The 25,394-nt window shown below is 49.1% G+C and overlaps 2 protein-coding genes across 4 annotated transcripts in view; one reads left to right on the top strand and one right to left on the bottom strand.

Annotated features, from left to right (window-relative positions):
- CHRNA5 (cholinergic receptor nicotinic alpha 5 subunit) overlaps positions 1 to 382 on the top strand; it is a 31,480-nt gene extending 31,098 nt beyond the window's left edge. For 2 of the 3 annotated variants that reach the window (XM_012739408.3, XM_076004599.1), the window contains one exon: positions 2 to 382. In XM_012739408.3, the coding sequence (XP_012594862.1) occupies positions 2 to 163 (162 nt within the window). In that variant the 3' untranslated portion in view covers positions 164 to 382. The remainder of the gene's footprint in view (position 1) is intronic. The other variant, XM_076004602.1, reaches the window with a different exon arrangement.
- A 3,448-nt stretch (positions 383 to 3,830) lies between these two features.
- Positions 3,831 to 24,382, bottom strand: CHRNA3 (cholinergic receptor nicotinic alpha 3 subunit). Its single transcript, XM_076004603.1, has 6 exons — positions 24,207 to 24,382; positions 22,476 to 22,615; positions 22,326 to 22,370; positions 21,067 to 21,176; positions 13,868 to 14,879; positions 3,831 to 4,326 (listed from the first exon to the last, which is right to left on the bottom strand). Exons 1-6 carry the CDS (start codon positions 24,268 to 24,270, stop codon positions 4,198 to 4,200), a joined length of 1,500 nt encoding a protein of 499 aa, XP_075860718.1. The 5' UTR covers positions 24,271 to 24,382; the 3' UTR covers positions 3,831 to 4,197.
- Positions 24,383 to 25,394: the final 1,012 nt, after the last annotated feature.

Raw genomic sequence — 25,394 nt, 5'->3', positions numbered from 1 at the left:
GGTTGTTGAAGATTGGAAATTCATAGCCCAGGTTCTCGATCGGATGTTTCTGTGGACTTTTCTTTTGGTTTCAATTGTTGGATCTCTTGGGCTTTTTGTTCCTGTTATTTATAAATGGGCAAATATAATAATACCAGTCCATATTGGAAATGCAAATAAGTGAGACTTCCCAAGGGGCTGGAGTATGAATTCAGTTACCCAACACACACATTATCTTATGAAACCTATAGAATTATGAAAATGTAAATAGTGTTTGAAATTTGCTACAAGCTTTAACAGCGTAACAGTTTATCTTAACTGATCACCCATGAGAACATCTGACTGTATGACTGAAATAATAACTGACAGAATAACATTTGATCTCCTAAAAACAGCAGCAAAATTATCCAAACTGTACTAGTGAAACCTCTCATATTTGGATCCTGGCAAGTAATACTAATTTGTAATTGACAGTGAAGTTCACCTTTTGACTATGGTGGAAAATTCCAACTGTATTTGAAGACTGATTTTAAAACTTTTTATGCAGTTGGTAAAGGTATACATTTTTAAACTCTGTCCTATGTTCACTGAGTAACAGATAAAGTACACTGTATCTTTAGTATAACATATTGCTACATTAAATAAGCTGACTACTCAATGTAACAATGACTTAATGCAATGCTGCTTTTCTATAACCAGCATTTGTAATAAATGAAAAACTGGAATTGGGAACTCCTTTATTGTCTAGATGCTTAACCCTTTGCACTCGGATGTCAAGCGTGGATAATGTCAAGTGGATAATGAGATAAAAGCAAGCGCGCGCAAAGGGTTAAACTGAGTGACTGTTTCTGTGACTTACATTCCATTGTACATACAGTAGACAACGCCTGTGGACACGTAGTGGCATTTCCTTAACATTAATTTCGATCCCCTTGACTACATTTCCTACAATACGACCATCTTCAATATAAATTGTGGTAGCATCTCATTATCTTTGACCTTAGAATAGGCCACTACAATAACATGAATCCCATTTTTAAAAACCTCTATGTAAATCATTCTGTAAGAAAACCATCTTCCAAGATTAAAGATAGTATTCTAATTTGCTATAAGCACACTGTTACATATACCTGTAATGTTTCGATTTTCTTTCATTCTGCCAATTACAATAGAATCTTAGAGTTGCAAGGGCCTTTAGATGAAGTCAGCCTATTACTAGAACAATATATATTATTCAGTACATTATAATGTATCACAGGTGAAGCAGATAAATTTCAGCCACGAGTGGTAGCTCACACCTGTATTCCTAGCACTTTGGGAGGCCTAGGCAGGAGGATTGCTTGAGGCCAGGTGTTTGAGGTTGCAGTGAGCTATGCTGACACCACTGCGCTCTAGTCTGGGCAACAGAGGGAGACTCTTGTCTCAAAAAATAAAATCATCTCTAATGTCCCTGATTTGGGTATGATCAAGGAAGAAAACACTAAAAGAAATTGCATTCAATTTAGAACTCTTAGCTGTTGAGATAACAAATGCCTAATAAGTAAGTAACCCATCTAAGCTCAACACTCTTTGGAAGGCAGAGGGGACTATAATTTGCATTTTATTATAGGAAGGTATTTAATGTTTTTTGCCATAGGAAAGTCTGGTTCTATGAATTTAAATTGCCCATTAGCTATCTTAGTTTGTATATATCCCTGGATCCCTCTTACGTTGCCATTACTGCTACTTACGATTTTTATATATAAATTTTATAGATCCCTTCCTTTTGACTGAAACGTGAGTCACAGTGGGCTGCAATTCTGTCAGTCTTATTTTTGCACAGGAAAAACATAATGACTAGTGAGAAGATTCAACTGGTCTGTGAATCATCACCTGTCAGTGTAACCACTGACAGGTGGTTTAGATTCAGAGTATACTAACAGTAGGTGATATTCTTTCTTTTTTTTTCCTTTAATTTCTTTATTTACTTATTTTTTTTGATGCTCAAGAAACTGAAATCTACTTAGGTGGCTGGATCGCGCAAGCTTAGAAGTTCGAGACCAGCCTGAGCAAGAGTGAGACCCCCGTCTCTACTAAAAATAGAAATAAATTAATTGGCCAACTAAAAATATATAGAAAAAATTAGGCGGGGCGCGGTGGCTCACGCCTGTAATCCTAGCACTCTGGGAGGCCAAGGCGGGGGGATTGCTTGACGTCAGGAGTTCAAAACCAGCTTGAGCAAGAGCCAGACCCCGTCTCTACCACAAATAGAAAGAAATTAATTGTCCAACTAAAAATATATATAGAAAAAATTAGCTGGGCATGGTGGTGCATGCCTGTAGTCCCAGCTATTCGGGAGGCTGAGGCAGGAGTATTGCTTGAGCCCAGGAGTCTGAGGTTGCTGTGAGCTAGGCTGATGCCACGGCACTCAATCTAGCCTGGGCAACAGAGTGAGACTCTGTCTCAAAAAAAAAAAAAAGAAAAAAAAAATTAGCCGGGCATGGTGGCGCATGCCTGTAGTCCCAGCTACTCGGGAGGCTGAGGCAGGAGGATCACTTGAGCCCAGGAGTTTGAAGTTGCTGTGAGCTAGGCTGACGCCACGGCACTCACTCTAGCCTGGGCAAGAGAGTGAGACTCTGTCTCAAAAAAAAGAAAAAGAAAAGAAACTGAAATCTAGATATTCTTTCTTAATTTTTCTAAAGCAATGTTTCTCAACCAGGGGCAATTTTGGCCCTGAGGGAACATTTAACAAAGTCTGGAGATACTTTTGGTTTTTACAACTGGTCAGGAAGGGGAGTATGTCATTGGCATCTAGCGGTTAGAGGCCAGGGTCCTGCTAAAAGATCCTACAATGCATAGGACAACCCCCTCTACCCCAACACATGCTTATCTAGCCCCAAATGTCAGATGTGCCAACGTGAGAAACACAGAGTCATGCCATGACCCTGAATGTTTGTGTCCCCCCACCGAATTCATATGTTGAGTTCCCAATGTGATAATATTAGAAAGCACAGTTGGGCCGGGCACGGGTGGCTCAAGCCTGTAATCAGGCCAAGGCAGGTGGATCGCTCAAGGTCAGGAGTTCGAAACCAGCCTGAGCAAGAGCGAGACCCCATCTCTACTTAAAAAAGAAAGCATAGTTGGGGGGAGTTGGTCATGTATGACAACTCACACCCATAGTCCTACTACTTTGGGAGGCTGAGGCAGGAGGACTGCTTGAGGCCAGAAGTTCAAGACCAGCCTGGGTAACATAGCAAGAACCTGTATCTAAAAAGCAAACAAAAAAAAATGAGCCAGGCCTGGTGGTATGCGCCTGTGGTCCTAGCTGTTTGGGAGGCTGAGCCAGGAGGACAATCTCTTGAGCTTAGGAGTTTGAGGTTGCAGTGAGCTATGATCGTGCCACTGCACTCCAGCCTGGGCAACACAGCGAGACCCTGTCTCTTAAAAAAATAAAATAATAACAGACCCCAGAGAACTAGCTAGCCCAATCAGCCCATGTAAGGACATAACTAGAAGGTGTCCTTTATGAAGAAGCGGAGCCTGACGCTGAATCTGCTGGTGTCTTCATCTTGGACCTTCCAGCTTCTAAAATCATGAGAAATTTCTGTTGTGTATAAGCCACTCAGTTCAAGCCACCTTAGTTAATGAACTAGGACAGTTCATTAACAATGAATGAGTGATTAGGCATAATTTCTCATGTTATAATAATTTAGAATTATGGAAGAGAAATAGTTGAGGTCCTCTGAAAAGGAGGCATGGCTCTTAGACTCTTGCAAATGCATGGTAAGAAATAGTAGTAATAGAGTATTGCTGAAATAGTATAAAACTTCTAGAAGATTATGGGCTAAGAAAAACCACTGGAAGATCTATAGTGATACCAAACTGAATGCATTTTTATATTTCTGAACAGCAAGTTTTTCTATCCAGTTATTTCTCAACAACTGAAAAAGGGAAGATTTTTACATGGTTCATAGCACAGCATACTACTTACCACTGTGGAAGAATTGTATTTTGACATTTCTTTACCCTACCAAAAAGATTAAATGTTAATTTACTCATAATAAATACTTTGATATTTTTCTTGTGTGATTTTTTTTTTTTTTGACAAAAATCAAGACAGCCAGAAAATAAGTAAACTTTGAAATGCCAGGAAACAAAGCTGGTAGCTTGATGACAGAAGGCATGTTACTATCAGGAAACAGCCCCCCCACCCCACGGCCTCAGGCACAAGTGCGGTGCCTACGCACCTTCCCTGGCCATCAGGGGCTGCAGAAACAATCCTGCTGTCCCTAAAATGCACACCAGGATGAAAACCCACAGGAAAATACGATCAATCACCATGGCAACATACTTCCAATCGTCTTGAATCTGCAAAACAAAAATAAAAATCATAAAAGGGAAAAACATGCAGGGAAAGGCAAAGTGAACACATTTTCTACACTGAATAATAAATATGCTGCAGTGGCAGAAGAAGCCATACTGTCTCCAATATGCAGGAAGCCTTTTCTTCTAATGGACATAGTCTGAGGAGATCCACCATTCCCAAGTTTTTCCTTACACAGCAGAGGAGCAGTATAAAATAGTTGACATGTTAGCTGTTTCAAATCAGAAATTTCTTAATGTATACATAACCAAATTTTTCTAAATTGAATTCCAATTTTATAAAGCTGGTAAAACCAAGTTACTCGACTTATGTTCCCATGGTAAGATTCTAGGCCTTCATTAGAATACATAATATAATCCAACATTCTTTACCATTGTTACAAAGAACTAGTTATTATCTAGTTTTAGACATGAACTTCCTTTTAATGTCTGTTCCAAAAACGAAATCAGCATGTCAGGACAAGCCCATCCTCACCTTTCTCTCCCACTGCCCCTCAACAACGCACAGCTGACCAAAGGTCATCTTTGGTGTCAGGCCTAAGTGCCGTGAAGTTCTGTACATTAACCACTGCGGTGCGGCGCTCACCGGCCGCGACCCCTGGCCACAGCCGCACTCGCAGTCCGCACGACGGTCTGCGCTGTGCATGGACGGTGGTCCGGTTTGCTCTTGTGTGATGAGGAAAGCTTGAAAGCACTGACAGCTTGTTTTACTTTACAGGCAGCTTTACTTGTCATGCAAATCAGAATAGGTAACATGCACATATGTGTTTTCATTACGGTATTTTTAAATGTTCACAATTTTATTCTGATAAGTGAAAAATTAGAAAAGTCATATCACGGCTGTGGGTTAAAGTCGCTGTGCACGTTCATCTGTGGCTGTCGACTACAGTCGATGCTGGTCTCGAAGTGGTTAAAGAGCAGGCTGAACATCAGATAATCGCTGACAAAAAAGTAAAATATGGAAGAAAGGGCAGGACTAATTGTATATAATGTAACCTCAATTTGGGCTTGAAATAGGAAGGAGAATTATATGGTAATTATACTTCTAGACAATTCAGAAAGCAAAGAAACCATAATTGAATTGAGAAAGACAGAACCCATGAATCATCTGATTTTGAAGCAATAATCACATAACAGGCAGCATGTAATTTAGTAATTTAATTAAGTATACTGAAAGGGGGCTGGGAGACAATTTTATTTCATCATTATGAGCCTGAGTAAATGTGTCCTCTTGGTGAAGCTAAGAAGTCATAGGTAAAGTCAGCATCATGGTGCCATATTTGCCACAAGGTACTTGACTCGAATTCCTAAGACTGGTTTGTATGTGTTTCAAATACACCACAGACTGTGTGATTCCTACCCACTGTCTGCTGGCCAAACCTCCTAAGGCTCTCAGGGGCAGGGCCTGGAAAGCAGAGACTTGGAGATAAATTTGATTATAATCTCAGCTCTGTTCCTTTCTAGCTGTGAGAATCTGGGTCAATGCTGTGACGTGCCTTAGCCTCGACTGCCTCATCTGTAAAATGGGGTTAAGAACAGTACTTACCTCAGAGGGTTGTTTCAGCAGAGTCCTTAAGGAATAGTATCTATTGATATAAGTGTTGATTTCAAAAATGACCCTCATCCAGGTACAGACCTCCATCGGGCAGCAACTCACAAACGGGTTAGCCCAGTGAAGAAAGATGAGGCGCAGTCTTGCACGGTGGGCAGGAATTTTACATCTAACTCTTAAAATCTTTAAAGCACAATGATAGTGGCCATTCTTTGGAAACTTTGGAACTAATGAGTCACAGGTATTAAATAGATGTGTTAGGCAAAATGGTGCACTACCCTACTGGAGTGGGCCCAGACGCCAGAGAAGCCTGGGAAGGTGTGGCGGGGGCAGCGTGGGCGGGCAGAGGCCGTGCTGGGAGCTCCCGAGGGGCACTCTTTGCCCCGCCACCTTGCCTGCTCAGCCTGCCCACTCGGCCCACAGATGCAGGTGCAGGGGGTCTGCAAGCCAAGCAGACTGGCTGAGGGACAGAGCAGAGAGCAGGAGGTGTCCCGACTGGCAGAGGCTGAGGCTTCCCTTCTCCCTCCCCACATCAAGGACCAGCAGAAGGTCTTAGAGGAGATCAGAGCCAGGTGGGAGGTGGTGAGAGGTCCTTGGCGGGACAAGGTCACTTGCAGGGAGGCAGAACACTGGAACGTTTGTCTGGCCCAGAGGGTGGCTGTGTGACCCTCAGCTTTGTGCAGCCTGGGGAGGGGCTCCTCCCCCAAGCACAAGTCAGCAAGGACGGCGGACACCCCCAGGAAAAAGTGAGATTACAGGCCACAAACACGCCAACTTAGCTAATTGAAAGAAAATTCATGGAGCAAGTCAAGGATTTAAAATAAAACGTGATAAAGAGAGTACTGGAAACATGAAATAGGAACAAGCAGTTTTACAGAAGCACCAAGTGGAAATAACAGGTATGAACAACAGAAAAGTCACAATAAAGAATTCGAGAGATGGGGTAATGGGAGGGACAGGTGCAGCCCAGGAAGGCAGCTGGGAGGTGCGAGGAGGAACTCTCCAGGGGGTGGCAGCAGGGAGAGCAGCCGGGAAGTGGGGGGGGGGGCTGGAGCTCAGGGACAGAGAAAGGAAGCAGGGCGGGGAGGAATTTTTAAAGAAATCAGAAGCTTGAATCTCCCTGAATTAAAAGCTGATGGGAACCTCAGAATGAAATGACTCATGAGAATGCCAGACAGATTAGGAGGGACAAGCAGTATCTCCTGTCAGTAGATTTCTCTACAAACAGAAAATTCTATAGCTTCTAGACAGAATCCATTACTCACAAAGAACCAACACTCAGACTAGCTTAAAACTTTGCAGAAGTGACGCTGAGGCAAAAAGACAGTGGAGCAATGTTTTTTAAGTATGTAAGAGAAAGAACTTCAACCCTGGCATTTTGTATCCAACTAAACTCTCCCTCAAAGGGCACATTTTTTGCCTTACAGGCCTCAGAAGGTTTTCCCATTAACACTTTCAAGAAGGCATGCCAATAAGAAGAGAAATAAATCCAGAGACACCATAAGATGTATGTGACGGGTAAGTGAATTTAGTGAAGTTCATTGTAGACTAAAGAAAGAAAGGAGTAGCCAAAACAAAAATATACATCTGTAAAAATGCAGAACTAAAGCTCTAGCAACACCCAGTGTGGCCAAATGTGGTGAGCAAGAGCCCAGGGAAGGAGAGTGGGTAGGTGTGAGACAGTGGTCCCCAATCTTTTTGGCACCAGGGCCGGTTCCATGGAAGATAATTTTTCCAAGGACGGAGGGGCTGGGAGAATGGTTTTGGGATGATTCAAGCACATTACATTCATTATACATTTTATTTGTATTAATACTACATTGCAGTATATAATGAAAGAATTATATGACTCACCATAGTGGAGAATCAGTGGAAGCCCTGAACTTGTTTTCCTACAACTAGACAGTCCCATCTGGGGGTGACGGGAGACAGTGACACCCGAAGTGTGTTGCTTATGTCCAGTCTACTCTGTAATCTCATTTTGGTTGCTGTCACTGCAGAAAACCCTGCTTCACAAAGATAGAATGTTAGCAAGGAAAACAGGCATTCCATGCTTCTGTGGCAATCCCAGGATATCCCACGCCTTGACTTTAAAACAAAATGTACAAAGATTCGAGTTGTCTCAAACATACTTTTAAGGCCACCATCATTTGCGCTCTCAAGCTGTTGATCCTCTTCTGGCACAAACCAGATTCACCCGGCTTTTCACAAGTGGGTGGCGGATCATTCCCTCCCAGCTTGGGGGTCTTCTGTGGCTCGGAGGTAATGCTCAAACTCTTTTGAAAGCTGAGACAGGTGACCGTGCACCAGCCCGGAGAAAGAAGGCCCGGCTCAGTCTCTCTCAAAGTCTCTGCTAATGTCTGAAACACGTCAAAAAATCCCAATGTTCACTCATCGCCCCCAAAATTCCAGTTGGCTTTGAATGCAGCCACTTCATGTGCCGACTTGAACATAGTTGTCATTCTTCCCTGAAGTGACAGATTACGTTCGTTGAGCAGGTTGAATATGTCACACAAGTAAGCACGTTTTGCGAATCATACTGTCACTAAAATGTGCTGCCAGTGGTGACTTTTTCTAAAAGAAATCTCTGGAGTGGCTCTCATAACTCAAAACCTGTGGCCAGTGATCTACCTTTAGAAACCCATGTCACTTCTGTTTATAAGAGAAGACGTGTGTGCTCTGCGTCCAGAGCTACACAAACAGACGTGAGTTAAGTGCATGTACTTTAATGTGGTTGATCATTTTATTAATAATCACAATCTGCAAAACGTTTAGTTCAGGTGACATTTTTCGGCTAGCCAGCACTTCTCTATGGATGACACAGTGTGCGGACTCACATTCAGAAGTGACCTTCTGGGCTCAAGTCGTGAAACCAGAAAGCCGTCCAGTTGTGGCAGCTGCTTTGTCCGTGCATAAACCGACACACGATGACCAGTTCAGCTTTCCTGAAACGTAATCATTCAATGACTTGAACAGTCCTGCAGCTGCAGCGTTGGTTGGCAACAAAAGCGCAGGTAACATATCTTCATGCACACCCTCCTGAAACACATCACACAAAAGCAAGCATTGTTGCCCTACTGTCAACACTGCCAGACTTGTCAACTGGGACTGCACACCATGGTGGTGCATTAATCCTCTCAAACAATTATGCGTCAGTATCCTCTGCTATTTCATCAATTCACCTAGTGATGGTGCTAGCTGAAAGAAGAACACTCGCCCCTTTGGGACTGCATCCTCTCCTAAAAGCTCCCGGCACCGTCCCCCGCAGCAGGATCAGCTCTTCCCCGACAGCGAAGGGCTGCTTAGCTTTAGCGGTGTTGATGAAGTGGCGGCCTTCAATAACTGCTTCTGTTCTTCGTGCTCATGTTTTTTTCTTTTGAAAAACTCCCAAGGTTTGTCTTTTAATGTGGGGTGCTTGGTCTCCACGTGGCAAAGCAGTTCTGACGGTTTCATGGCCACATATTACACAAAGCTGGTGTGGAGAGCATGAATCCCCTTTAGCAATGAACCCGTAATTTAAGCAGGACTCTTGATATTTTCTTTTAAATGCAGCTTTCATTTTGTTGGCAGTCTTAAGAGTCTTCTGCTGTCTCATCATTGGGTCTTTCCCCCCTTGCAAAGAAGTTCTCCAGAAATGTTTGTTTTTTTGCTCGTCTTTGCTAGGGTTAGCTTGTAGCCTTACTAAAACTGTGACTGAGACAAGTGTGCAGTGAGGGAAAGAGGCGTGGACAGAAGTGGTAAGTAAAATAATGGGTGGGCCACATGTAGACTAAAATAAGTGTCAGATTCTGACGTAAAGCCTGCCACCAGATGCAGCTTAATTGTCACTTGCCACTCACTGACAGGGTTTTGATATGAGTCTGCAAGCGATTGATTTATTATGGTCTCTGCAGTCAGACCTCTCTGCTAATGATGATCTGTATGTGCAGCTGCTCCCTGGTGCTAGCATCACCTCAGCTCCACCTCCGATCATCAGGCACAGACTCTCATAAGGAACAAGCAGCCTGGACCCCTCGCATGCAGTTTACAATAGGGCCCGCGCTCCTGTGAGCATCCGATGCCGCCGCTGATCTCACAGGAGGCGGAGCTCAGGCGGTGATGCCAGCGATTGGGAGCAGCTGTAAATGCAGATGAAGCTTTGCTCCCTTGCCCAACACTCACCTCCTGCTGTGTCCTGGTTCCTAACAGGCCACAGACCAGTAGCAGTCCACAGCCCAGAGGACCACAGGTGTAAGACACAGATCCTGAGAAATGTAAGAGACTGATGGATGGAAAAGGGAACTTGGTGTGGATAAATCAGTTAGGAATAGCTACAGAAGAATAAATGTAGGACATGCGTGGCACATTACTCATCAGATGTGGAAATAAAGAATAAATGAAATGACAGAAATTTAACCCTGATAAAACAGTAAATTACAACACATGTAAATTAATAAATCATAAATCAAAGGTCAGGCTCTTACTGGAATGAAATTTTATCTATATCTCAACCAAACAGAAAATAAAAGCTGTCTCCATAGTTAGCTAGAAAGATCCCAGCTGTGCTCTGTGCACACCTCCAAGGCCAGAGAGCGGCTCCCACGGCGGGCCCACCGAGCATCGCCCTCAGAGCCACTGCCAGCAAAGAGCACCTGCACAGGTGGGCTCCCTAACCAGGTTTCTAACCTGGTAACCCAATCCTGGCCCTAGCTCGAGCTCAGGGCATTACTGCTAACTAAACTCCTCACCGACAAGACGAAGTGTGAGCATAAGGGGTGACCGAGGCCCGACACCACTCCCCTCACACCGAGTGTGTCTGGGCTCCTAACACCCTCGGAGGCGGCTCTGGGAAAACAGCCTCAGCTTCAGGCGAGGCTCCTAGGAGCCAAGCACAGGTAAAACCAGCCAAGTTAAAGCCAGACACGTAGGAAATTAAAGTATCTGGAAAACGGTGTCACAGTGTCAGCCACTCAGTAAGAGGGAAACAGCAATCCTTCAGACAGCTCGGCTCTGTGCCGAGCACCGAGCGGGCGCCTTTGTTCTAACACTCACCGCCCTCTTCTAGACGGCTCGATCTAGCGGCCTGCCAGCCAGATTTCTGCTCTCTCTGGGAGAGCGGGGAGACCTGGCAATGACGAGTCCGCACTCCCGCATGGAAACAGGTGACCAGGTGAGCAGTGGCTGCCCCTGAGATCAACCGTATGCCACTAGTTTGCCAGACGCCACCCCTCCCTGATGCCACATTCAGGCCATTTCACTAATTTACCTGCCTCATATTTAAGTTTGTGACCTCCCTTTTAATAAGAATTTTTTAACATGTCTGTTTGCATGTCTTAAACCCTTCTAAAACTCTAACACTTTGTATAGTGTCCAGTAGATAATTTTGGGAATAAAGGTAATTTCTAAGAGCCTAACAAAGACTAGAGTTGGGTATTTACATCTCAACCTTTAGTAAAATCATTGCTAACTTAAATGATTATTTTTTAAATGAGTAAAGAAGGATAGAGAATGTCTACAAGAGTTACCAGTGTTAGACATCAGATTTTAACTGATTATTTACTTAATACCCAACAATTGCTTCAACTGAGTGCCTGACTTTTTGGCTCAATGACTAGGACAGCTGGAAGTTCTGCACGCTCAGGTGAGCGGGGCGAGGAGATGAAGGTGGCGGTGGCTGTCTCCCTCCTGTCTCGGCTACTGTGGTATGCCACTCACTCGGAATTAAAGAGGCTCCAGACATTCCTTATCAATATTAATTAGCAACCATGACTCAGGAGCTGAAATTATCTGGTAATTAGTTCTTTGCTAATAAACAACTTAAGGCAGAGTCACTTAATTTTAAAGCAGAGCTTCTTTATAAAATTAAGTGTGACCCTGGTAACTTTGGTGGTATACAGAGTCATGGAGTAGCTAGACATGACATTATTTAGTGTGAAACTTTCCTATTCTTAGTATTTAACATAAATCCTAAGTTCTTAAGTTTGAGCATAAAATTTTTGGAAAAAATACACCTAAGTTTGCCTGTTTAAATCGGGCAAGAGCTGGACACAGTGGCTCTCACCTGTACCCCTAGCTACTTGGGAGGCCGAGGCAGGAGGATTGCTTGAGGCCAGGAATTCAAGACCAGCCAGGACAACTTAGTGAGACCCCCCCCTCAACTGCCCTGCCCCAACTAACAGACACAAAAAAAGGGCAAAAGAATGTGAACGGATACTTAACAAAAGAAGGTATCCAAATGTCCAAGAAGCGTATGAAAAAGAGCCCTAATAATTACTCAATAGGAAAGTGCTAATTAAAACAGTGGTGAGATACCACTTCACACATGTTGGTGAGAATGTGAAGCAACTTGACCCTCAAACATTGCCAGGGGAGTGTCAAATGGTTTGAATACCTTGGAAATCTTACAGTATCCACTAAAGTTAAAAATACATCTCTCCAATGATCCAGCAATTCCACTCCTAGGTGGAAGAGAAATGAGCATATATGTTCACCAAAAAACATGAATAAGAATGTTTACAGCAGATTTATTCACAGTAGCTCCAAACTAGAAATAACCAAATGCCCAATAATTGTAAACCAAATAAATAGAAGAAAGTGTTACAGTCATATTACAGAGTATTATACACTAATAAAAAAGAAACAGCAACAAGGATGAACCTCAAAGACACTATGTTGAATGAAAGAAGTCAGACACAAAAGAGTTTATACTATGTGGTTCCATGTACATGAAGTTCAAGAATAGGTAAAAGCAATCAATGTCAAGCCAGGACAGTGGTTATCGAGCGGAGAGGGAGAGACTGACTGGGCAGGGTTACTGGGGAACTTTCTGTGGCACTGGGAGTGTTCTGCAGCTTTAACTGGATCGCGGTTCCATGGGTGCGTACATAATGTAAAAATTCATTGAGATGTACACCTAGGAGGTGTGCACTTTATTCCATGTAAATTATACCTCAAAGGGCACACACCCACGACTGGAAAGTGACAATTGGAATGTAACATCAGTTGATTAATACAGACTGGAGCTGAGCTGAGCTGGCCGCACGCCCCTCTCCAGCCCATGTCCCGATCCGCTCTCTCGGCATGAGGGGTGTTGATTGGCAGACTGCTGGCAGCCTGGTGGCTAACTTCGGGGCACCACGTATTAATGCTAACAAGCGTTATCATCCCATTTTATAGATGAGAAAACAGGCTCAGAGAGGTGATGTATAACTGGTCTGAACACAGGCTACTGACTCCAGAGTCTAATTTCTTTTTTTTTTTTTTTTTTTTGAGACAAAGTCTCACTCTGTTGCCTGGGCTAGAGTGCTGTGGCGTCAGCCTAGCTCACAGCAACCTCAAAATCCTGGGCTCGGCCAGGCGTGGTGGCTCACGCCTATAATCCTAGCACTCTGGGAGGCCGAGGCAGGAGGATTGCTCGAAGTCAGGAGTTCGAAACCAGCCTGAGCAAGAGTGAGACCCTGTCTGTACTATAAATAGAGAGAAATTAATTGGCCAACTAATATATATAGAAAAAATTAGCCGGGCATGGTGGCGCATGCCTGTAGTCCCAGCTACTTGGGAGGCTGAGGCAGCAGGATCGCTTGAGCCCAGGAGTTTGAGGTTGCTGTGAGCTAGGCTGCTGCCACGGCACTCACTCTAGCCTGGGCAACAAAGTGAGACTGTCTCAAAAAAAAAAAAAAAAAAATCCTGGGCTCAAGCAATCCTCCTGCTTCAGCCTCCCGAGTAGCTGGGACTACAGGCATGCGCCACCACGCCCGGCTAATTTTTTCTATATGTTTTTAGTTGGCGAATTAATTTCTTTCCATTTTTAGTACAGACAGGAGTCTTACTCTTGCTCAGGCTGGTTTTAAACTCCTAACCTTGAGCGATCCTCCCGCCTCGGCCTTCCAGCAGAGTCTAATTTCTTAAACCCCACACCATGCCTTGCCCCACAAACAACGCATAAATGTTTGTTGAATGAATGAATGACTGATATAGTGACAGTTATATCCTTACCTCTTTGGCTTCATTCTGCGCTTTCATGTTTTCAGCAATAAACTTGACACTTTGGATCGCTTCTTTGATTTCTGGTGATAGAGCAGAGAGGGATAGCACAGCATCAACAGATTCAGAACTGGAGCTTCTCGTGAGGTTGGCGCTGAAATTCGAGATTTTTATCCTGCGGTGGCGGCAGTAGCCACACATCGCACCCTGGCACGGGCGGCCTTCCTTGCAGCCTCTGGACTCTGTGCGGCTGAAGTGATTCAGATTCGAGAGGTCGGCACGGTAGAGGGGCCTTGGCTCCAGAGGGTGTCCCTCGCTGCTTGCTGGCCTGGTCATGAACATGACCCTGGGGAGCAAGTTGAGGAATATGGTCTTCACCCACGCAGGCATCGAGTGCGTGGTCGGGGTTCTGTAGTGCACGTTGAGCACAAAGACCGTGATGACGATGGACAAGGTGACGAAGATCATGGTGAACAGGAGGTACTCTCCGATCAGGGGGATGACCAGCGAGGTGGAGGGGATGGTCTCGGTGATCACCAGGAGAAACACGGTCAACGAGAGGAGCACGGAGATGCAGAGGGTCACCTTCTCGCCGCAGTCGGAGGGCAGGTAGAACACGAGCACGGTGAGGAAGGAGATGAGCAGACAGGGGATGATGAGGTTGATGGTGTAGAACAAGGGCAGGCGCCGGATGTACAGGGAGTACGTGATGTCGGGGTAGATCTCCTCGCAGCAGTTGTACTTGATGTCGTGTTTGTAGCCCGGGGCTTTGATGATGGCCCACTCACCACTCTCCCAGTAGTCCTTGAGGTTCATGGAGGAGCCGATCAGGACCAGGTCGATTTTTGCCTTGTCATAGGACCAGGAACCGAACTTCATGGTGCAGTTTTGATAATCGAACGGGAAGTAGGTCACATCGATTTTGCATGAGCTCTTAAAGATGGCTGGGGGCATCCACGTCACTTCCCCTGTGTATCTGAGCAGGGCCTTGGTCTTGTCATCCACCTGGAAATCCCCAACAGCGCTGAAAGACAAGGAGGAGGGGCAGCGCCACGCGGTCACTTCTGCACAGCCAGCCAGTCCAGCTTCTCATGGCAAGGCATGATTTGTAAGCTGCCAAAGGTGAGAGCTAAAAGTGCCATCAAAGGTCACCCAGTTCACTTCCCCGTTTACCAAGGGAGTACTGGGGCCCAGGTCCCCTTCCCCCCACAATCTGAGATACCTATCACCCCCCGGGGCAGGTCACAGGTTCATTCCATGCTGGTATTTATAGAGACACTCCCAAATGCTAGAAAAGAATTTTTTTCCCCTTTTAATTAAAGAAATGGGATGAGAGTCATCACCCTGGAGCCAGGAGTTCAGGCAGCCTTTGGGAATATTTGCCACCTGCTGTCCTGTGGCTTAAACCTCATGGTTTGGACTGTTCTTCATTCAGTCTGCACTGGGCACCCTAACTGGTATGTGAGACCAGGCTGTGGTGCTGGAAGGGGCTGCACAGACCCCATGGGGCTGCTGCCATTCAACTGAACCTCGCAGACGGGCTCATTCCCAAGCCCTCCCCCTGGATCCCGGTTCTGCCAGTCCCCGCGCTCCCCCCTGCGTTTCCCAGCCCGGCTGCGCAGTGAACACTCATCTTCTGCCTCCTTGTCCTTCAAATTCAGCACAACAGGTTTCTTTATCTTCTATTTCCCTATCTGTCCCCATTTTCTCCCCATATTTCTTCTCCCTTCCTTTTCCCTATATGTGCCTTTTCTTTTCACACAGAGATATACATCTTTCTTAGAGTGGTCGTGTTGGCTTGTTCAACAGCAGGGCAGCTGCTGACAAACTCAATACTACGGGGTTTTGCATTCCATCCACAATGGCCAGAAGGGAGTCTCACAGCAAGACCAGTTGGTCCTTAGAACAAAGTCCCTGCCCAGTGAAGCCTTTGTGGCATTTCCTTAGATTAGCCCTATTGGCTTCTCAGCACTCTGCATGCCAAGGCGTTCACGTCCTTCAAAAGGGAGCAGCCACCACACCCCCTGCCTTGTAGCTGCAGACGTGAAACAGCCACAAACCTAAACCTTTCGGGCTACCCTCATGTCGCTGTTTCTGGACAGGAACCTGTGAACACAGAAGGGGTGTTCTGACGCACGCCTTTCTCCTTGCCGTCCCTGGCCCTCTTACCCTCATGTGCCCCAGTCGGGCAGCACAGTCGTCACACCTGAAGGCTCAATGCCAACGCTGCTGCCCACCTTCACTCTGGCCAGCTGGATTGCCCCAAAGGTGCCCTTCTGAGTTTATACTGATACATGCTAAGCACTCACTTCACTCCTACTGTGCCCCCAATTTCCCACAAGAATATCCCCAGCTCCAGGAGGCAGACAGAGGACTGAGGACTGGCACGGAGGTGGGGAACCACACAGTCCCTGTGGACCCAGCCCACGTCCAGCACCCGAGGGCCCCGGGCACCACTGGGCTAAGGTTGAAAAGACCCTCAGGAAGACAGAGGCCTCCTAAACAACATTCCTACAGAATCTCAGATCAACAAAATGTCAGAGCACTAAGGGACCTTCAAAGCCCAGGGCTGACAAACGGTGGCCTGTGGGCCTGCCCCTAGTTCTGTGATTAAATTTCTATTGGGACAGAGCCACTCCCTTTGTTGTCTACTGACTATGGCTACTTTTGAAGCTCCAAGGGCAGAGCTGAGTGGCTGTGACAGAGCACATAACCCACAAAGCCTAAAATACTTACTCTCTGGCTCTTTGTGGAAGACATTTGCTGCCCGCTACTCTAGTCCAGCCCCTTCGCTTTGCTGAAGAGGAAACCGAGGGTCAGAGAATAGGAATGATTTGCTCAAGGTTCCACAAAGAGTTTGTGACAGAGCCTTGGCTATTCACTTGGGGCCTCAAGTGAGTAGACACAAAAGTGTGTGTGCACCCAAAGGGCAGGCCCCAGAGGCAGTCCTAGCTTGGCTGCAGCACTCATTTCTGGGTGTCCTGGTCACACAGCTGCTGCCCACAGAAATCCTTGGCTGTGTCTGCCCAGCTCAGAAGGCCCGTGTGTGCCCAGAGCAATGCCAACTGTTACATCTCTGCTACCAGGAGACGAAGAACGTGAAGACTCAGCCTGGGACTGCGGTCTGGCATGGCACCAGCCACATAAAGGGCACTAGGTACATTTCCGTTTTACCAAATGAATGACCAAAATATAAATCAAGATCACATGCCCCTGAGGAGCCCAAGAGATGCTGGCAGCAAAGAGTGGCAGAGGTGGGGGGCAGGGGGGCCTGGGTGACTCGCCACACAACCATGTGGGCCGATTAGAGAGCCAGGAGGGCGCAAGCAATCAGCTGAGCGGTCGGTTTCATCCAACGGCAGCTGCCGAGCATCAGCGGGGCCAGGGTGGTGAGTGGTATGAGAAAGATCATGATGGTGTAGGTTTTTTAAATCTCTCTAAATTCCCTCATAAAATAGGGCAGCCTGGATAGCAAAAGAACCAACCTACTGATGACATCACCTACGGAGTCGGGTCGAGTGCAGGCCTCGAACCTCAAGACGTGAGATCGCAGCCAGGCGGCCACCAGCAGGACGGGCAGGGCCTGCGTGGGGGCAGCGCTGGTGGAGGTGGGGCAAGGGGGTTCTCACGCCCTAAAAATCTCCAAGAAGCGGCTGCCCCTCACGGCCCAGGACCCGCTCCGCAGGGAGCCCTCAGCAAGGGATGGAAACACGGCGCGCTGGGGGTGGGGGTGGGGGTGGGGGGTGAGAAGAGACAGGCGGCTCAGAAACCAGCTGGGGCGGCGTCAGAGCAGCAGCTGCGTGGAGGAGCCACCCAGAGGCCAGGCCTGTGTCGCCTGAAGGCCACTGGCTGAGGAGGGGACTCTCAAGCAGCTGCAGCGAGAGGACCTCTCTGTCCCCTCCCCCCCGGGAACCTGTCCTGAGAGTGTGGCAAAAGCCATCTACTCGGGCAAGAGCGACAGGACCCTGTACAGACACGTCACAAGGAAAACACAGAAATGAGCAGCCGTGGAGCCATGGAGCAGGCAGCTGGCAATGATCCAATATTACAAAGTACGCTGAAAGAAACTAAGAAATCTTTAGAAACTGTGAAAGAGCAGCATGAATCAGAAATAGAAAAGATAAGAAATAATTTGGCTAAGCAACACAAGGACGTATAAAGAACTGATAGAGCATAGGAAAGAACTAGGAAAAAGGAATAAAAAAATCATTTTAGAAACAAAGATGAAATTAAGAGAAACATAAGAACACACAGATACCATGGAAAGCATAGTCATGGAAATAGAAGGCAGAAAGGAGAAAAAAAATCTTTTATAATCCAACAGAAAGAAAAAGAATTTGAGAGAATATAGGCAAAGAAGTTCACACACACACACACATATATGAGTTTCTAGAGAGAAAGTCAAAGCAGTAGAACAGAACAAAGCTTAACAACTATAATTAAAAAAAAACAAAACACAACTTTCCTGGACTAAAAGAAGGCTTATTACATATAGGGTGCAGAGTAAAACAACCAGACCCTAAAGACAAGGGGAAGAATCCTCTGGGCAGCCCGGCAAAAAGAACAATCCACTTATCAATAAGATGTCCAACCACCCCCTTTTTCCCAGGGAAGTCCAGGTCTACATGCTTATTAATAGTGTCTTCTTTTCTTCTCAAAAGTCACTCTATTTTACAAGAAAAACACAATTAGATTTGCATCAGACTTTGACAGCAACACTTTACAGCAGAAGACAACGAGGCAGCATTTTAAAGATTTTCATGGAAGGAAGACAAGAGGCAAGAATGTGACTCCCAGCCAAGTGACCTAAAAGTATTCCCTAGAAAGGTCACAGTGCCTTTACATCATAGGAGAAACTTTGGTATAAGAAACAAGATGTTTATAGTGTTAAAAATGAATAGAAACCCTCAACAGGGGCCGATCTTGAACATCCTAAGTTCTCACTAGGAGAGAGATGATGAGGTGGATGATGATCTGTAACATGCTGTTTTCAGCTTCAGATTCCAAAGAAATTCCTTATGATATTTGCTCTTCTTCATATCAATTTGAAGCATTTCATTACATCTCTCATTATTGTTAAAATCATACATCCTAAAGCCCCCCAGTGGTTCACCCAAGATTGCCAACACGAAAACAGCGATAGAACCCAAAACATAAGATTAAAATTTTTGCCCATTTTCTTAATTCTAGCTTAGCAAAAATTCTCTATACCCTGCTCAGTTTCCTAAGAGCCTTTGGACTGTGAGATTTCTATGAGAGCTCACAGAGAAAGGAAAAAATTCTGCAAACCAATTGAGTTTATCTTGTTTCCCAGTTCTTTGAGGACCAGTCTACAAATATAAATGACATAGAAAAAGCCTATGTATAAATACTGTGTTTCCTTGGAAAAACAGTAAATAAAACAAGGATTATCTTTGGAATAGAGACCCCTTTTGTTTTTGCCAGGGACCAGGAAGTGGGATTCAGCAAAAACCACAGCTTCTCCAGTCCCGATACTAATTGTAAAACCCATAGCACTAATACTAATAGTAAATCATATTCGTGTGTACTAACACAGGATGAAAACCTAAACACAGAGTGCTTTTATTTACAATCAGATTAAACTAATTCTGCACGAAGTATTTTGCTGAAAAATATTTCCTGGTTAAAACATTCTAACTCTGGAGATAAAGCACAGGTACAAAGAAGGTATTTTTCAATACCTAGAGAACAAATTAGTACATGCTGTAAAATATCAACTAAAATTTATATTAGCCCAATAAAAGGGCTTAAATGTGGAAAGTGTCAGTTTTGTGTGGGTTTAGGGAAGAGAGATGGGCAGGCTCAGATGGGCAGGGGAAGAACCTTTGCAAAAGAAAAAGAGAGAAGCTTCCGGAAACTGGTGGGAGGTATGCAGGCAGGCGCAGAGGGCCGACTGAGGGCTGCTGTGAGCAGCTTCCCTGCATGCAGGGACCACCCACCTGCTGCCGCTCAGTCCCAGCCTCGCCCTTCTCAACCGCAGCTGGGATCCTGGGGCCTGGAAAGCTCACCCTGCACTGCATGTGGGAGCCCACTTTACCTGCTGGGCGGCCACCGACCCTCTCCCCACAGCTCAGACTGTCTCCTGACGGGAGGAGGCCTGCAGGGCACACTCGTGCAGGAAGACGGTGACTGCCTGATGGCAGGCTCGCTTGCTTGCTTCGGGGGAGCAAAGAGGTTCGAGGGCAGGGACAGAGGCGGGCTAAGGGTGCCCAGCGCAGCCCCTTGACCGCAGCATCAGCCTCCTGCACCCCCAGCTCAGGGCGGCTCCAAACAGCGACTGCTGAGACCACCTGGGCCTGGCTCTGCCACACGTCCCCGAGTGAAGTCACTCTGGGCCTCATCCCACAGCTGAGCAATGCTGGGATGGGCCAGATCCGTGATCCCCAAGTAGGCGGCCGTCACAGTCCCCAGGTCAGCTTTGTGAAAACACCTGACCCTGGGCCCGCCCCACACCCACCGAGTGTTTCTGTGGCACAGGACCTGGGGACAAGTACACAGATGTTTTTGGACAATGTGATACACATTAACTTCAGAAAAGACAACGAGGAACAATGAGAAAATACTTTAAATACAGGCACCTATATTTTTGAGACGCTCCTTGGTAACTGCCAGTCAGCAGGCGGGGAACCCTGGGACTACCTGACTCAGGGTCACCAGCCGGGACCTTCTCCAGCACCCTGGCTCCTCTCAGAGAAGGCAGTGAGGAGCACACCGTGCACTCCGGTTCCTGTCCATGCACAGGCTGGGAACAGATGCCACACTCAAGGCCTCCTCTGGCCTCGAAGGCTCCCCCCACACACTGGGGCTGGCGCCCAGATCCCCCCAGCCTATATCTCACAGCCCAGCCACGGAGGTCACTCTGGCTACCCATGACACACTCTCCCGCCTCCCTGCTCTACCTCCCCTTCCTCAGACCCTACATGACCTCCAAGAACAGCTTCAAATGCCACTTCCGCCCCGAAGCTTTCTGAGATGCCCCTCCTCCACCTACACATGGCCCCCTTTAAAGCTGCTCTCTGTGGCACACTGGCACCTCTGGTACTTGGTATACAGTAGTTGCTCAATAAGAACTTGCAGAATGAGCTAATGAATGAAGCCCTCTTGGAAAAGGCCCAAGGAAGGCCAGGCTGGAAGCACAGTGGGCCTAGGACCCAGAGCCTGGGCTGAAGGCCGGCCACGCAGCACCTTACTTGTTATACAGCATGATGTCTGGCTTCCAGATCTTCTGTGCAGGGACACGCATGAACTCCGCCCCATCATAGTCGGAGGGGTTCCACTTCAGCTTGTAGTCGTTCCAGATCTGGGGGAGAAGGCAGGGAAGGAGAAGGACACAGCAAAAGGACCAGCCTGTTTTATTTCTCTTGACACCACCCATCTTGGTGACTCCCCACCCCGCTGTGTGAGCCACCTCTGTGCTGCAGGCCACACAGCCCGATTTCTCACGTGGGCCAGTGACGGGAGTGTGCTGGGCCAGGTGTGCAGGCTGCTCCTGGCTCTAGGAGATCCACTGCCACCAGGATTGTATGCAAGCCCAGCTCCTCACCAGTAAAACAGGGACCTCTGGTCACTTCTAGTGCCAAGTCCAGGCCCATGCCTTAAGCTCCTGCTGTTTACATCCCCTGAAATGGCCCTCTAGGGGTTGTTTCAGACAAGTCCCCCACTAAGCCCCAGTAAGGGGATGTGCTCCAATCACACACAGAGCCCTGTCCACCTCAAGGTCAAGCAAGGCTGGCCTCTGAAAGTTCCAGGGGAAGGAGCTGTGGTCCCATCGGGCCCAAGAAGTGTTTGGGTGCAGAGCTGGGAGGTCTGATACTGAGCACCCAGGAGAGAGGTGAGGCCATGGCCACAGAGGGAGCATGTGCCATCACGTGCGGGAGAGGCACTGTGCCCGTCTGGCTTTCCAGCCTCCTGGGCATGAAGGCTGCATGAGCTGAGCGCTCGGCCAGCCAGGCTGGCAGCGGGTCACCGCCAGGCCAATGGGCCATCATGTCTCTCAGAAGTCGGGACAAAGCTTCCCTGGGAGGACATGTGGAAGTCAATTTCATGGCCTCAATCTAAACAGAAAAACCCAGAGTCCCTACTCCTACCCTGCCAACAACAGCAGCATCTGATTCTGACTTAAGAGCGAGTTTCTGGCAAGAGCAAGGGACCAGCCTAGTGCTGGGGCCAGGGATCCGCTCCCAGGCCTGTACCATTTTGCTGTGGAGATGGGCTGTCTCCAGGCTGCAGTCTGTCCACCTGTGACTTGAGGGGCCAGGCCTTGTGGTCCTTCCCAGGGGACTGTAGAGCAGTGTATGTGACTCAAACCCCTGAAGAGACAGATCTGCCAGCCGGGGGACCCTGATCTGGGTCCATGACTGGGAAGCCTGGCCTTTGAGCCCGTTGGTTCACGGCCAGCAGACACGGCAGTCGCCACCAGGGGGCGGCAGTGCGCAGGGCTGGCACTTACTTGCTTGAGCCACAGGTTGGTCTCCATGATCTGGTTGACTTCATCCTGGAGGAGAAATTACGGCGGACGGGCGAGTCACACAAACACGCGCGCTCTGGGAAGGCTCGTCCCGAGGCCCCGCACCCATGCCCGGCTCCGCAGCGCACTCACCACCTTCACCAGCTGAGACATGGACACCTCAAAGTGGACGATGACGGGGTCGGACACGTTGGCCACAGGCCGGATGATCTCATTGTAGTCTTCGAAGAGCCGCTCGAACAGCCGGTGCTCGGCCTCCGAGGCCCGGGCCGCTGCGGAGGCAGCGCCGTCAGCCAGGGCCCGGCCCCCTCCGCGGCTGGGGTGCTCTCGGGGACCCCAGACTTTCGGGCTGGTCCCGCCCCCTTGAGGTCCACACTGGGAAACCGAGGTCTAAGAGGGCAGGATCCCACCAGGCCACACGCATTCAGCGGGAAGCACAGTGGTCACAACCCTGCGCTGGCGAACCGCTGCTGCGAGCTGTGCTGTGCGCGGTCAGGCAAGTGGCTTAACCTATCTGAACCTCGGTTCCTAGTCTGTCAAAATAAGGATCATCCCCCTCAAAGTCACCATGAATGAAGCGCTCGGCCTGGGGCTGGCAAGTGGTGAGAGCTCAAGGACTACCCTTACCTTTGTTGTCACGGGGGCAGGGTGTGGTGCAGACAAGTCTGCCGAGGCGCAGCCCCTCTCTGCGTCCAGGCTGGAAAGATGACCGACCCCCGGGGCCACCAGGCCCGGGTCTTCTGCTTCCCAGCCCGGGGAGACTGCAGCCCGTCTGGGGCTGTCCGCCCACCCGCCCTGCGGGGCTCGGCCGCCAGCCGCAGGAGCCAGGGCGCACGGCCCCCGCGCGGAGCCGGCCGGCTCTTGCCGAGTGGTCTCCACTCCCGAATACAGACTCCGGCCTCTCCGAACCCCGCGGGCGCCCCTCGTGCGTGCGCCCCTCGAGCGTGCGCCCCTCGTGCGTGCGCCCCTCGTGCGTGCGCCCCTCGTGCGTGCGCCCCTCGTGCGTGCGCCCCTCGAGCGTGCGCCCCTCGTGCGTGCGCCCCTCGAGCGTGCGCCCCTCGTGCGTGCGCCCCTCGAGCGTGCACCCCTCCTGCGGGGAGAGGCAGCCTAGGCCTGCTGCTCCCACTGCCCGACCTGGGAGAGTGGCGGGAGGGGAACGCTTAGGGAAGTCTAACCCAGCGGCTCCGGGTTCTGAAGTAGGGTTCTGCCCGCTGCCCGCTACTCTTCCCAGAACGCAGGGGCGCACGCCTCGCGTTCTCCCCGACCACCGGCCACCCGGCTGCGCGGAACCCTTGCGGCCCCGCCAAGCCCCAGCCCCAGCCTGCGCCAGCCCCTCCGGGCACCACGAGAGCCTGCCAGCGGCCCGGTCAGGGCCGGCTTCTCTAGCACACGAACTGCCACGTGAGTTGTATTTAACTCACGCTAGTTTTGAGGCCGGGGCCTCGTGAAGCATACGTAACTCCCATCTCTTCACCTTGGGAACCCCGAGAATTATTTTTCAAGTTGCATATAAGTCACCCACAGAAAATGATAAAAAATAACACATTTTTCATTAAATTAGAAAGGATCGTTTTGCTTTCGAAGCACTTATTCTACTTTCGCGATAAAACTCCGTGGCCCCAAGGAAAAACATTCTTTTCCTAGCGTGGCAGCAGGGGGCTGGAGACAGGCGGAGGCGGGCGGGCGCAGACCGGGCGCCGGGCGGGCGGCAGGCAGGGCGGACTCGGGTCCGCAACTCCGCGCCGCACGAGAGGGCCGTCCCCGCCGGAGCCCCGCCGGCCCGGCCTCGCCCGCCAGCTCCTCCGCGCCCCTCCGTCCGCTGCCCCGCGCGGCGCGCCCGCCCCTCGGCCCCGCGTGGCGTACCCGACAGCAGCGGCAGCAGCAGCAGCAGCAGCAGCAATGGCGGCGGCGGCGCGCGGGCGCCCATGCCTCGGCGGGGACGGGCGGCGGAGACGGGCGGCGGGGACGGGCGGCGCGGTCGGGCGGCGCGGTCGGGCGGCGCGGTCGGGCGGCGCGGTTGGGCGGCGCGGACGGGAGGCGCGGTCGGGCGGCGGAGACGGGCGGCGGAGACGGGCGGCGCCGGAGCGAGGGCGGGGCGCGGGGGCGCGCAGGGGAAGGGCTGCGGGGCTGGCGCGTCCCGCGCGAGCTGCCCCTCCGGGCCGCGGCCGCACCGACGGCCTGGCGCCGACCGGGCCGCGCAGGTCCCGTCCCGCCGGGAAGAAGGGGCCGAGCCGCTGTGCCCGGCTTCCGGGGCGCGCGCAGCCTCCGCAGGGGCTGGGAGCTGCGCCAGGCGCCGCCCCAGGAGAGGCTCTCACGTGCCCTCGAAAGGAGAACGCCAGTATTTGACGCTGGCGACCAGCGTTAATTGTTAAATGTTTCGCACGCAATACCAGTATTTTTTTTTAAGTCCTTATAGTTTAGGGGCTGGGTGGCGGGTTGAAGTCTGCCCAAACAATGTTGGCCATGAAATTGTTGAGGCTCGGTGATTGTACCTGAGCATTTGTTATACTATGATATTTTCTTTAATTTAGAATAAGTTTGAAATATTCTTTAATAAGAAGTAAAAGACACGAAAAAGGAAACAAAATTTAAATTGAGGTTTCTCTTCTGACAAGCAATCGGAGAGGGCACCGGCTTCCCACTGGTAGCCCCTGGCAGAACCTGCCTGTCTACCCGCCCCACCATCTGCAACCCCGGTGGCCCCAGGAACAGTGCAGTGACTCCGGGGACCGTGGGGGCCTTGGCCTCTCTGACTGCCCACCAGGGATGGGGGCACCTCCAGAAGGCTTCCTTGATGTTCTTTATCACAGGAGGAAGGAGTTTGTGGTAAACTCTCCCCTTGGCATTCAGGAAAGGGGAGTGGCCTTTGTTATTTCCAGATTGGGTTGCTTACCCATGTTAAAACCAAACAAGAGGAGACAGTTTGCAGGACCCATCTTTCAGGACCCCCATGAAAGAATTCTCATCCTCCTGGCAAAAATCCTTCATTTGTAAAATATTGCAAATCACGCATCCAACAGAGGACTTGTATCCGTGAACTAAAATAAAATA

This window comes from Microcebus murinus, chromosome 6 (genome assembly GCF_040939455.1).
Source record: "Microcebus murinus isolate Inina chromosome 6, M.murinus_Inina_mat1.0, whole genome shotgun sequence".
NCBI classification, from domain to species: domain Eukaryota; kingdom Metazoa; phylum Chordata; class Mammalia; order Primates; family Cheirogaleidae; genus Microcebus; species Microcebus murinus.
Note: the sequence above shows the minus strand (reverse complement) of the source record. Positions and strands in the feature narration are given on the sequence as shown.

Excerpts from the sequence above, each read along its gene's own strand:
- CHRNA3 (XM_076004603.1), bottom strand. The coding sequence starts at position 24,270 with ATGGGCGCCCGCGCGCCGCCGCCGCCATTGCTGCTGCTGCTGCTGCTG. Across the intron at positions 22,616-24,206 it reads GCTGCTGCCGCTGCTGTCGG|CGGCCCGGGCCTCGGAGGCC; the intron begins GTACGCCACGCG and ends CTGCCTCCGCAG. Across the intron at positions 22,371-22,475 it reads TGTCTCAGCTGGTGAAGGTG|GATGAAGTCAACCAGATCAT; the intron begins GTGAGTGCGCTG and ends TTTCTCCTCCAG.